Below are 13,068 nucleotides of genomic sequence, written 5' to 3'. Positions count from 1 at the left end.
AATCTTTGAAGGACCAAGAAGGTCCATGTGTGATCCAGTTTAAGGTTCATGTGTGTTTGGGTTTAAGGTTCATGTGTGTTTCAGTGTGAAGACCTCAGCAGCAACTGCCTCAGCACAGTAGTGGGGAAGTATGTTTAGAAACACATGCATAGCTGCACATGCTGGCGTAGTACGAATGATTTGGCAACACTTGGCTAGGACTTCCTGTTTGGGAAACAGAGGAATGTGCTGGTACATGCTGTGCAACAGAGTGAGTAATAGCTGACGTCTGTAGGAAAACTACAATCAAGGTGTGACCAGGACCGGAAGTCATTTAAAGTCACAGTTGTTCTATTGAAAATATATTGTGTGTGAACTGACAGGTCTGTCATGACTCATATTTTTCAGTTTTGATTTTAAAAGCAAGTTAAATTTTATTTAGACTTAATTGCATATCTGTGTATGTCATTTGTCACAACACAGTTCAGAACTACATATTTAAACCTTATATTACATGTAGGGTAGAAACACAGCTTTACGGACAAATGTTGGATTTTAATAAAATGACAAAATAAACTACAAAAAATGTCAAATATGTTACAGCTACAGCCCCCTTAGCCTAATTCTGAGCAGTGCTGACTCTGCAGTCACAATCGACCAAAAGTATTATCTGCTCTGCCCTCCTGACTTCCATGTGTCCACAGTTTAGTTATTAACCTGGAACTTCCCAGTCAGTGTCCAGCTGTGAAGGAGAGTAGGCGGTCCAGCCCATGACTGTAAGTGTCTTCTGTAGCCTGCAGATCCTATTCACAAAGAGCCAAGTGGGGATCAGGAAATTCCTGAATGTGAGGGGAGTGAGACTTTTCCAAGTGTGACGCTGCAAATTCTGAGTCACCACACATACAGCACTGTTCAATGGAAGCCTGATAGCAGGAAGTGTGCTGTCAGGTATCCCATGTCTCTTCACGCCTTCATCATTTCAAAACTTAAGAAATACCAATGACTGTGTAGGAGCCTTTCAGTATCAACCCATGTTAAGCAATTTATCCTTACAATAATGTATGTATGTATGTATGTATGTATGTATGTATGTATGTATGTACAGAATACAAGTATAAAGGGAATGTTACAGTTACTTTTGAGAATTAGAAATGAGTAAAATATTAAAAACATTTTTAGAAATGTGAACTTGATTGTGTTTTATTAACTAAAGAACCTACCCAGTAGGGCTGCAAGTAATGATTTTCATTTATTTTCCTGGCCACTTGATTAGTTGTTTTGTCTCAGAAAAAGTCAGAAAATGTCACAAAAAGTCCACAATGATGTCTTCAAACATCTAGTTTGATACACAGGATATTAACTCATAGAACATTAACTGATTATTTTACATTGTATTTACAACAGAATTTACAGGGGGAAAAAACAATCTAAAAACACAACACATACATTGCCCAGGCCAAAAAAGTCCCACATGCAATATTTTGTGCGATCTCCATTAGGTTTGATTACAGAATATGTTTACCTTGGCATTGTTTATGCCACACAAAGCTTATACAGTATCATTTTACATATCACAACAGTTTTAATGTCTATAGTTTCAAGATCTTGTATTGGTGATGGGAAAGTTGAAACAGTGCGTAAAGTCTTCTCTATCACACCAGGTTTGGGTCTGGACTCTGCGGTGGCCACTCCATGTGTTAAAGGATTTCTCATGGTACCGGAATCACTCCTTAACAAGCCTGATTAATCATAGTATTGTCTGGTCTTTATGGTCTCTAGCAAATTTATGATAGTTGGAGAAATGAGAAAGCACTCATTGCATCAGACAGGGTTAAATAACTTGTTCCTGAAACATATTAATCATGACCGTAATCATTCAATCTTACCTGCTTGTTTGGTTAATCCAGGGGAGGAGTGTTTTTGGCCAGGCTGTGTGTAACAATGATAATAATGTACAACAAAGGATATTAGTCACACTATATGTCTGCAGTATGACAATAACAAAATCAATACCGGGTATTTACAGTTCGAAACTTATCACCCGTCCCACATAAATCACTGATTTGTTGCACATCAACGTGAAACACATATTAAAATCAGTCCTGAGGAGGTGAGTTTTAAGAATTGAAATGAATAAATGCAGACATTGTAGGAGAATGTTTTGAAGTTGAAAAATTTCCGTCGCCTTAGGTTTGGTGCTTGGTCTCTACATGTAAAGACTGAATGTTTGAGTCAGATGGAGGAGCTTGGTGGTGGAGCTGGTTGTGAGGTTGGAAAAGGCCCAGTTATGGTGGTCAGGGAGCTACTGGAGGTTCTGGAGGACAGGGGTGATGTGTTGAATTCTGGATGCACTGAAGCGTGTTTAGGACTTAGAAAGAACAGCTGCAGTGGTAGATTCTGATGCAATGAAGGCTTTTCACTGTCTTGCTTGAAAACACTGATACTGATCAGCTGTACAATGTTCAGCTCATATTGATAAAACTTGCTTTAGCTGCTCAGAAATACAGCCTATGCATCACTATCTTTTCAATTCTGTCTTGTCCTGTCTTGGGCTGTGGAGTTGAGTCGAGTATTGCTTGTTTTGTTTTTTTTCATGTCAAATGGAAAAGCACTGTGTTGTTGTTCTCATTAACCTCTAGTAGCACAGTCACAAACAGATCTCTTTGGTTACGTCTGTTGAGACATTCACTCGTGAGCAGTTCCTGTTCCTGTTCCTGGCCGCCCCCCTCTCTGGTTACTGCAGTTTAGGACGAACCGTTAGACGCACACTGATGTCAATAGTCTGATGTCCTCTGCATGTCATAGGCTAACTTCATGCATATAGGTCATAGCATAAAACCTAAGAGTTTGGAGCTGGTGCTTCCCCTTTGCGCTTCTCAGCTCCCGCATCCTTCCTCTCACTGACGTTGAGCTGACATACAGTCCACATGTAAACAAAGCTCCTGACCTGCCTGCTTTACCACAGATGTCATCATGGTGTACCTTTTGGGTATTGTTGTTGTCTTCATAACAACTGTGGAAAAATACAGCTGCTTTGCAAAGACATAGCAGTGTTTTTGTTTTTTTTTGTAGTGTGCTTTTGTGTCTGATATTCTGCTGCACTCTTCATTTTGAAAATAGCAAGGACATGAGCAGCAAATTAAATTCATGTCGCATCTTACAACTTTTCAGGAATGAGGTGAAAGGGTAAAAAGTGGTGAACGTGAGTACTGCCACATAGTTGAGCTCCTGTGGGTGGTGAATGTTTTCATGGCTGCCACCTTCGTCAATATGCTCCACTTCCTGTTGAGTAATCTACATGTCAAACGCCACAGATCATCACCACTACATTTACATACGGCGGGTAAAATAACACAGATTTAATTCGCAATATGGTTACATTGCAGAACAAAATACTGTTGCGTGCTAGATAGAATATTCTCCTCTGGGCCGTCTGACATGAAGTTACAAAATCATAGAAGGAAACCAGCTCAAATTGATCTGAATCACACTAAATTCTCAGCGGATACGTCTTAATAGTTATAATATTTCTTGTTCATATATATATTAAGGATGTGAATGTAAATTTTTATCTACAATATTATCAAGCCCTTCACATCAGAGCAAAGATAAATGACAAAACCCATAGCATGGCATATCAAATGATAACTCTTAAGCTGCAGAATTAGTTTGATCAAATCACTTTTTATCAATCAGCTGAATGAGGTGTAAAATGTATAGTCAGCTCTGATGTGTCACAGTTCGAAGCAGCTTTTCCTAAATGTCTTAACAGCAGAGGACAAAATTTCACTTCCATGATTTTCATGGTTTTTTTAGGTCAAAAGAAAACTGGATGTAGCTTAAGCGTGTGTCTCACTGTGTCTGGTAATCTAGGAAAGTTTTAGAGGAGAGCAATGAGGAACAGAGCCATGGACTGAACTTTCTATATTAATGGAAAGAAAAGTGCACCAGCTCGGAGGACCAAAAGGGATACAAGAGTCAAAGAAGGCATCGACCGCTATGTTGTAAATAATGTACTAATTATGGGTGTTGCTTGTGCTTTTCATGCATAAACAACAGGCAGTAGCATTCATATTCACATCTTGACACTGATGATGAAATACACTCTCCACACCTGTTTTTAATCTGTAAATAACTTCCTTTTCTTAATGGAGTAGCACTTTCACATTTTGCAAGAGTAGGTGTGAGACTGTGGGAAATAAAACTTAAATATAAACAATAAATAAGTAAAACGTTTTGTGGAAAACAGTGCGCGTGCACACACACAGTTCTTTTTCATTTTGTAGAGCTATGTAGTGAGGTGTAACTTGGTTTAAAGTGATGATCATTTTATTTTTTAATAAATTTTTTGATAATTTTGTCAATTTGATTTCCCCTTCTAAAACTGTCAGATTACCTGTAAATGAACTAATGCTGTACTTATTCAATCATTTAACCCTTAAAGACTTATTTTTGTGGCAACTTCCAAATGAATTTGAATCCACATTTTACCTCCAAAGTAATTTCTCACCATTTGTTGTGACATTTTGATTTTTTCTATGAAAATCCAGTATTTTCCCGTATTTATCTACTGATCATGTAGACGTTCATAAAAGCTCAATGTGAACTCAAAGGTTATTGCATGAAAACAGGGAAAACTGAAGAAAAAGGTTACTTTTTCAGCATAGTATGGCATCAACTAAAGATAAAAGCAAGTGTCTATACCTTCTGTCATTTGACAAAATACATGGGTTTTACAGGACAGTCAGTGTTACAGGAAATAATGGCATTTCCATGACTACGGAGACGCTGAACCAGTCGGATACGATCCAAATGGGTCAAATCTGATGCTGTTGAAAAGCTGAGAAACTGCATTTTACCTTAATTATCTAAATGTATTGATATGATTAGTCGATGAAAAGTTTTTAAACATTTTAGATCAGTAGATGCTTCCTTTCACTGGGGCCTGTTTAGGTCTTTGGAGGCGAATACGACTTTGACCTTTGACATGATGAGCAGTACACTGAAGCGCCAACACGATAATTTGATCTTACATGGAACTTCCTTCTCTTCATACAGGTACAACAAACTCTATGTCAGGTTCAAAGTCAGTGTATGAATAAATAAGGACGCAACAGCTGTTCACTCTCCATAAAGCATCAACGACACGGTCACACAGCGTGAGTGTAATTGACATGAACTCTTGTCATTGTCTGTTGATGCTGCTCTAATAATTAAACCAACATAATTTTGCAAGGGTGGCCTAATCTTACTCAACATTTGGGCAGTGACACTTGCTGTGTAGTGACCACAAGTCGTTTCTGCACGTCAGTTTTGTGTTTTTTTTCACAGTCATCTACAGCAAAATAGCAGAAGTGAACAAAGATGTTGAAATCTTGGTTCACTCAAGACAGCTCATGTTCTTGTCCGTTTACCGTAGCTCAGGCCGGCTCGCTTCCCGTACAGCCGATGTCCCGGACATCCGGCGATCCTTTTAAATACAGGAGGAACTGTAATTTAACAAGAGAAACCCAGTGGTAAAATCAAAAAACCTAAAACCACACTTATAGAAATCTCATCAAGTTGTGGCTAATATGTTGTTACACGTTTGACTGATGCATTGGGACCTGGAGTCCAGAGTTTGAGACCTTTGGTTCCTAAACTAAAGACTTTCTTTCTTGACAATTCGTTTGCCATTCTTATACCTTATTAAAAACGTTACACACTTATACAGAGATCAGGTACTCAACCAGGTGAACCACAGGGGCATTTTCATTTATCATGTTTGCTGAAAAAATGTTTAATTACAAATCAAGATCAAAATTATTTATTGTGTACTTGGTTGCTCAAAAGAATTATCTGTCACAGTCAAACATCTGAACATGGACCATCCCAGCATTTCAGTAAAAATCCTGACACCAACCACAGTTTCTCCTATTTCATTCATATGATCATGTATGTTGTACTATTCATAATGAAAGCTGTGAGACAAACCAAAATAAAGAACATTATCAACTATTTTCACTTTTATTTTTCAGTGGGAAAAGGACTCTGCACAACATTGTCCTGCTGCGTCATTATATTTGAACTCATTTAACTATATTGGTATAAATAACCAATGTAGTTTTATGCAAATTCAGCCTTAAGTCCACTGACATCTCTTGTTCAACTTAACAGTTACAAGACACAAAACGAGTCAACCGCATAAACACATCAGACACTTCTCAGACCGGAATAGATCTTTAAGTTTCTCCTCAGACTAATTATGCCTGGAATGAAACATATATAGCAATGTTTATCTGAGAGATGCAACCGAGAGTACTCAGATCTGGTGGTGTCAGTCTGAAATAGATTAACAATGCAGTAAAAAGTGATTTATAACCATTTATATTAACAATTCCCAGCCAGCATGTCCATGTGGGCCCCAGAAGGGTTACAATTGGGCTGCATATAAGGGTCCCATGTGGGTTTGTCCGCAGTTTCCAGGGTGGCCCCACATGTGTTTGCCCATATCAGAATCAGAATCAAAATTAGAATCAGAATCTCTTTATTGTCGTTGTACCATGTACAGCGAAACTGAGGTAAAGCTCTCCATTTCAGTGCAAGAATTTACAGACAGACAAAAAAATATCAGTAAAACAACAACAAATATCAGTAAAAGGCACCGTTATTTACATTAAAAAATAAAAAGTATTGCAAACTAAGATATTTGTAAAACATAGAATTTAAGTTGTGCAAATAACATAAGAAGTAGTGCAAATGACATGAAAGATAAATATTGTGGGATAAAATAGTGTCAAGAATAAATAATATAAGATATTCAGATCTCTGATTCTGATTCTGATATGGGCAAACACATGTGGGGCCACCATGGAAACTGCGGACAAACCCACATGGGACCCTTATATGCAGCCCAAATGTAACCCTTCTGGGGCCCACATGGACATGCTGGCTGGGCAGGTGTGATCACTAATTGTCATTGAATATATCTGTGTTTGCATCTGTAAAACTGCAAAATTTTTAGCTTTCAAATCTGCTCTATAAATAGAAGTGATGTATTCTGAACCAATATGAAACTAAGTATAGGTTAAGCAGTCTTGTCTTTAAAACATGCCATATATTAATGTGAACACACATTTCCGTATTGTATCTATGACAATTAACCACCTGCATACAGTTTACTCTTTAATGTCGGTGGGATTTCTCACAGACATCATCTTAACAAACGGAAGGATGAAAAGGATAAGTCTGAATAACAATATGAATGAAATTTAGCTGCTTCAGCTTTTACTTGTGCATCAGTGGCTCAGAGTCACACTGTGACACAGCTATTGTTATTAGTCACACCTGTGTCTTTCCTCATATGACATGGCAAAATTTTAACTGTAAAAAACACTCTACATGTTAACATGTCTTAGTTTGAATGGTTCATAACATCATCACATTGCATAAATCATGATCTTTAGGCCAGGGTTAAATCATGTAATCTTATAAGTAATGGCGAGCCATGTTAGTTGATATATTTGGGGTGTACAACCCAATACAATTTCGTAACAAAGGATATTTTAGAACCAAATGTGACGCATAAGTGGAAGAAAAATCTTCCATTTCACAACTGGTACAGAGTGGACAGGTGTGTGTGTTTGAGCATCGTTGTCTATTTGTGTTGCCTTATCTGAGGAGTTTTCAGGAGGCCAGTTGGCCTGTGGAGGGGCTATGATGCAACATGGTGGAGTTTACGGACAGACACTGCCCATTGACGGTAAAATCTGGAAAGAGGGCCGGGCTAAACTTTCAAGAAAAGAGGTCACCCTGTGTGGGAATTTCCCTCTCTCCTGTCAGCATAAGAGCCAGGAGCAGGGAAAGACAGCGTGAGGCTCAAATAGGAAACAAAGGGTCATCGAAGAAAAAATCCTCAGAATGCTTTGGTGAATCTGAGCCAGAACTGGCTGCTTCTGGCCTGTGCTGAGAAAGCACAATGAAGCTTCAAGTGTTTAAATCCCACTCATCACTCAAGATTATTTTACACTAATCACATTTTTAAGTCTGATTCATATTTACTATCCATATCATGAGATTTGCCAAAACAGTCATTTTTACTTATACTGCTTTGTGCCAGTGAATCCAAGCCACAAGTACTAAAAGCTATTGTCTTACTATTGTAGTTGGAGTAACATTGTCTTGTTTAATTGTGGGTGTAACATTCTTCATGTGGTAATGTGTTGGGAAGGGAGGAGATTGCACAACGGCTCAAACTGTTCATCATGAGTGTGTTGAAACATCCACTATATTCTCAATACAGCACTGTTTTGTTGACTACTTTGAAGGGATGTAATATGGCTCTGTGGTGTCCATATGGTAAATGTGACCCCACTTGAAAAACTGGCAGAGGAGGTTTTTCCTCTTTGCAAATGAAGGTGAGAGCTGGAAAACATTTCCCACCCTGAACTGTCAGGGATCATCTACAAATCCCACCATGCCTCTGCCGTGTTTTTATCTTCCCTTTGGTTGACTTGCTCCTTAAAGATAAGTTTCATACTGCGCGCGCACACACACACACACACACACACACACACACACTATCTTTTAGAGCTTGGTAAATTCCACTGAAACCCTTTGTCAACTTATCCATCATGTGTGGTGCAACATACTGTGTCACTCCCATTTTAACTTCTACATTTTCTGCTGAGTGTTTTCCACTTCAGGGTTAAACAGGGTTTGTTCAGAGTTATTCATATGTCAGCTGCACTGACTCCCATGTCTTGGCAGCGTAAGTCTGACCTAAGGTGGTGTGAGGAGGTTAGTTGTTGATTAATTTCCATGCAACCTTGAACCCCTCTCTGGGCCAGTGGACCCAGCAGACTATTGACAGAGTTGTGTGCTAAAGATAAAACTAACATTTCAGTGCTGCGTGCAGGGTGACTGAGGCTCTCTTTTTTTTTGCTGCTCTCAGCAGTATCATTTCAGCATAAATTGGTTGGAAATATTCAGGATGTTCAGCCTTTTAGGTCACACTTTGTGTCAATCAGTCACAAAGTACATAGATTTCACGCCTGTTGCCAAAATAAAGATGGCACCAGAGACTGAAAATGTCTCCAGTAACAGTGTGTAGTGTGTGTTTTTAGGCTTCTTTTTGGTTTTGAGGGAACACAATACTTATCTTCTAAAAAGCAACCGCCATATTCGCTGTATCTGGGGTTTACATTGCATTAGGTGAAAATTTAGATAAAATAATTGATCATTTTGAAGATCGTGACCTAAAGAATCAATAATATAAGATGTGACAGTGAGACATAAAATATTCAGTCCATGTCAAATAAGAAAACACACATTAAATCTCTGCAGTACATTGGTGTGTCTGGCAATTTTGGCAGGCTGGTATATATGTAGAAATGACAAATTTATCAAACCTTACCGTCAACATGCTGTAACTGAAGGATTTTATATAATGTACTGAATAAGAATACGTGTGTGGGGAAAGCATAACACCCATGTCTGTCGGCATGTACCTGCACCTGCTTCAAATACACAGAAAAAAAAAAGAAATTACAAGGGAAATTGTTTAAACAAAGTATAAATCTGTTTAATTCAATAAAATATCAAGTACAATTAAAGCATTTTGCCTTTTAATGTTAAATAATTAGACTTATTTCATTCATTGCCAATACTATTACAAAGAGTTGCATCATTTCACTGCAGCACAACTCTTCCCATGACAACCACTGCTCCAGATAGACAAAAAATGTATAAATTCACTCGCATGTATGTAAAACCTGCACAGAAATACTGCATACACAAAATGACATCTGAGAATAAAGCTAAGGTGACATGTCAAGAATCATGAATGATTGCGCAATCCATGCACCCACTTCAGTCCCATTCAAAGTGTCCTTGTAAACTGGTGGTCGCTGTCTTCACCTGTGAAGCGTACCGGTTCAGCTCAGTGGATCACAGTTCAAGTCCAAAAATGATCAGACCAGAAGCCCAGAGAGCCGTGGGAAGTCTCCAGTGGAGGTACCTAACATTGTCCGGTGGCAGACAGCAGATTACGCAGGGTGGCCAGCTCTCTGGACAGCTGCTCCACACGCTTTTGTAAACGATCATTCTCTGCAGCCAGTTCCAGCACTTTATGTTGAGTCTCCAAGTTACGCATTTTGGCTTTATCTCGGCTCTTCCTCACAGCGAGGTTGTTCCTTTCCCTCCTCAACCTGTACTCTTCACTGTCCTTGTCCAGGCGTTTCTTTGACTTCCCGCTGGACATTTTGGCACCGTGCGACGGCGACCTGCTTTTACCTGACGGGGCAGGTGTGCCGGGCGGGCTGGAGCAGGTCGAGGACGCGGTGGAGATGTTTCCAAGACTGCCGCTGGGAGTGGAGTAATGCAGGTAGGACCTCATGTCAAAACCCGACGACCCGTTCTCCATCTTTGCGTCTTCTTGACTGTCGTCTCTCTCAGCTCCACCACCAGCAGCAGCAGCTCTGTAGACACTATCCACCTGGGTCTCCTGCAGATCGGTGTAACCCAGTGCGTAATGGGACTCCCTGGGGTCCCTCAAGTTGTCGCACTGGCTCGACTCCAGCTCGTTCAACAGCGTGTAGTTTTTGTAGTTCTGCAACGCCGTGACTCTCTTGATCTTGCTCTCCGCTAGGAAGTCTGAGAAAACGTCCCCCTGCTGCTGGTGGTGCTGTTGCTGCTGCGTCTGCGTCGCCAGCTGCGGACAGTGCAAAGCCGAGTCCAGGTAAACACTGAAGTCTATTGCTCTCTCCCGCTCTTCAATACCCAGCTCCGTCATCGAGTCGCCGAGCCTCCAGTGTGCGCCTCCGCCGATGGGACTGATAATACTGTCTCTACTGTGGAAAGCAAAGCTGCCCTCGTCGTAGAATCCGGCCACTTCCATGGATCTTAACACCCGCCGGATTGCAGGAGCATGGAGGGCTGAGATGAGACGCCCCGGGTTGTTTCTTTCTTTCTTTCTTTCTTTTTTTTTTTTTGGTTGTGAAATGTCTCAAGTGTCGGAATGTCTGTGCGCTTTAATAGCTCCAGTGAAACCGCTGTGACAAACACTGTGAAAACACTTTGAGGAGGTTGGGCTCATGGATTGGGAGGAATTGACAGGTCTTCCTTGTCTCGGGGGTTTTATTATAGCCGAGGGGCGGGGCTTAACTGGGCAGGTGTGTGACGCACGGTCCAGAGCCAACCTGAGCGCCTCAGGACTTCTGTCATATCTAACTGTTCTAGAAATGAAAGAAACAGGCATATTTAGATGCTTGCCACAGTTGCATAGCAGCTCTGTCTTGAGTCTGCAGTAGAAGAATGGAAAGAGGAAATAACTCATGCGCTAATTTTTTCTTAAAGAAGGAAACTGAGGTAACTTAAATATGAAAAGTGAAAATATGAACAGTCATTGTAGCCAGAACATACAAAAACAGTTGTCACAACAAAATACAGTGCAAAGACGTTGTTCCTACTTCTGTATTCGAACCAAGAATTGTTGACAACTTGTCCATCTACGTCCCCCAAAGTCAAAAAGGAAAAATCCCACTGTAAAGCAGACGTGTTTATCATCTATGTTCATGCGTAATCATCTCACAACAACAATGCTCATCAAAGCAACGCATTGGACACTCCATACAGCTGTTTGACCACAGAGACTAGTTCCAACCAGACTCTGAGTGTTGTTGAAACTGAACTAGATGATGCATCCACTGAGAGACGTGCAAAGAGTCAGGGTGGGAGTTATAACAAACACAGTCATGGTTTTGTCTACAGTACCTCAGTTTCAGTTATAGCTACAGGATCCAAAGCAGATTTCATTAAGAAACCTGATTTCATGATTTTTTTTTTTTTTTTTATTAGTGGTAAAGGCTCAATACTATGACAGGAACTGGGTGGCTCTGGCTTTAAAAACAGCCCTTGAAATCATGTTCAGCTGGTGAGTAAATCTAAAGCAAGTGGAGTTCAACTCAATCTTGGTTATAAACTACAGTGATGTGGAAGTACTGAGGACTTACTGCCATCTGGTGGTGAAGTATAACAACCCGAATAAAAGCTCGACAGATACGCATGCCTGTAAACATCTGTGGCTCCAACACTGTTCTCTACCACTACGCAATCCGAAAGTAAAAAATTTTCCCAGAATCACACCATCTCACTTTATTTTTTTTTTCCCAGATCAGAGCATATCCTGTGTTCTACGGTGAGGCAATGTGTTCTGTGACTTATTAAAGATCTGTGAAGAATCTTAGCAGTATCTTTGTTTTTCTTTTGACACAGTCACACTCACTTGATAAGGTTTAACTCCATAGTATTTAAACAGGCCACATATTTGTAAGTATTAATAACTACTATGCTGATGTAACAGTACAAAGCCAAATCAGCTCATGTATCTTTTACTTGTGCTTTCAAACTTAATATATAACCAGTGGCGGCACCAAGGGGGGGCATGGGGGGGCAAATGTCCCCCAGTCACAACCTTTGCCCCCCCAGTTGCCCCCCCGGCCAGATTTGGGCAAATCTTTGGGAAAATTTGGGAAAAAAAGAAATATGAAAAATCCATCAGTGAAAGCGTACATAACACATTTTGATACACTTATAATACAACCAGGCAGACAGTCCCTCCCACCTCCATGCATGCATCTATAGAGGGTTCTCTCAAAGGCCAGCTGGTCACTGTCCAAAGCCCCACTGCTGTTCAAGAAGAGACTGAAGAGCAGGTCTAACATGCAGAGGTTGTTTCTTATGAATAATACAGTTATAGGTTCATAATGATATGTGTGCCTTCGGTTCTGGAATGGATTAATACCTCCGCTTGTATTGCATTCATCTTTCTTCTACATAAGAAATGTAAAGCAAAAAATTAGTACGAGTAGCATAAGGACTAGTTTTTTATGTTTTGATCCCACCTATTAATTCCAAATAGTTTTGTAAACTGTTCAGGTCTGTTTTATCACTCAATTTAAATTTCTGCTAGAAGATTATACCGGTCGGTATGAAAGTGTACCTAAGCCTACAGATGTTGTCAGTGATTATATACATGTGCATGTAGTGGAAACCATTGTATACATATGTTGTGTTTGATTAGTTGGTTAGGCTATTAGTTTTATTTTGTTT

At 39.9% G+C, this 13,068-nt stretch overlaps 1 protein-coding gene and 1 long non-coding RNA gene across 2 annotated transcripts in view; both read right to left on the bottom strand.

The window, feature by feature from the left end:
- Positions 1-13,068, bottom strand: part of LOC115422211 (uncharacterized) — an 85,292-nt gene that overhangs the window by 3,888 nt on the left and 68,336 nt on the right. Inside the window, exon 3 of the long non-coding RNA XR_003935810.1 lies at positions 5,394-5,468. This is a non-coding gene — a long non-coding RNA (uncharacterized LOC115422211). The remainder of the gene's footprint in view (positions 1-5,393; positions 5,469-13,068) is intronic.
- Positions 9,517-11,081, bottom strand: cebpb (CCAAT enhancer binding protein beta). The gene has a single exon (XM_030138375.1). The coding sequence runs from the start codon at positions 10,853-10,855 to the stop codon at positions 9,977-9,979; it is 879 nt and encodes a 292-aa protein (XP_029994235.1). The 5' UTR covers positions 10,856-11,081; the 3' UTR covers positions 9,517-9,976.

The sequence above is a fragment of the Sphaeramia orbicularis genome, chromosome 7 (genome assembly GCF_902148855.1).
Source record: "Sphaeramia orbicularis chromosome 7, fSphaOr1.1, whole genome shotgun sequence".
Taxonomy (NCBI): Eukaryota; Metazoa; Chordata; class Actinopteri; order Kurtiformes; family Apogonidae; genus Sphaeramia; species Sphaeramia orbicularis.
This window is presented reverse-complemented; position numbering and strand designations above follow the sequence as displayed.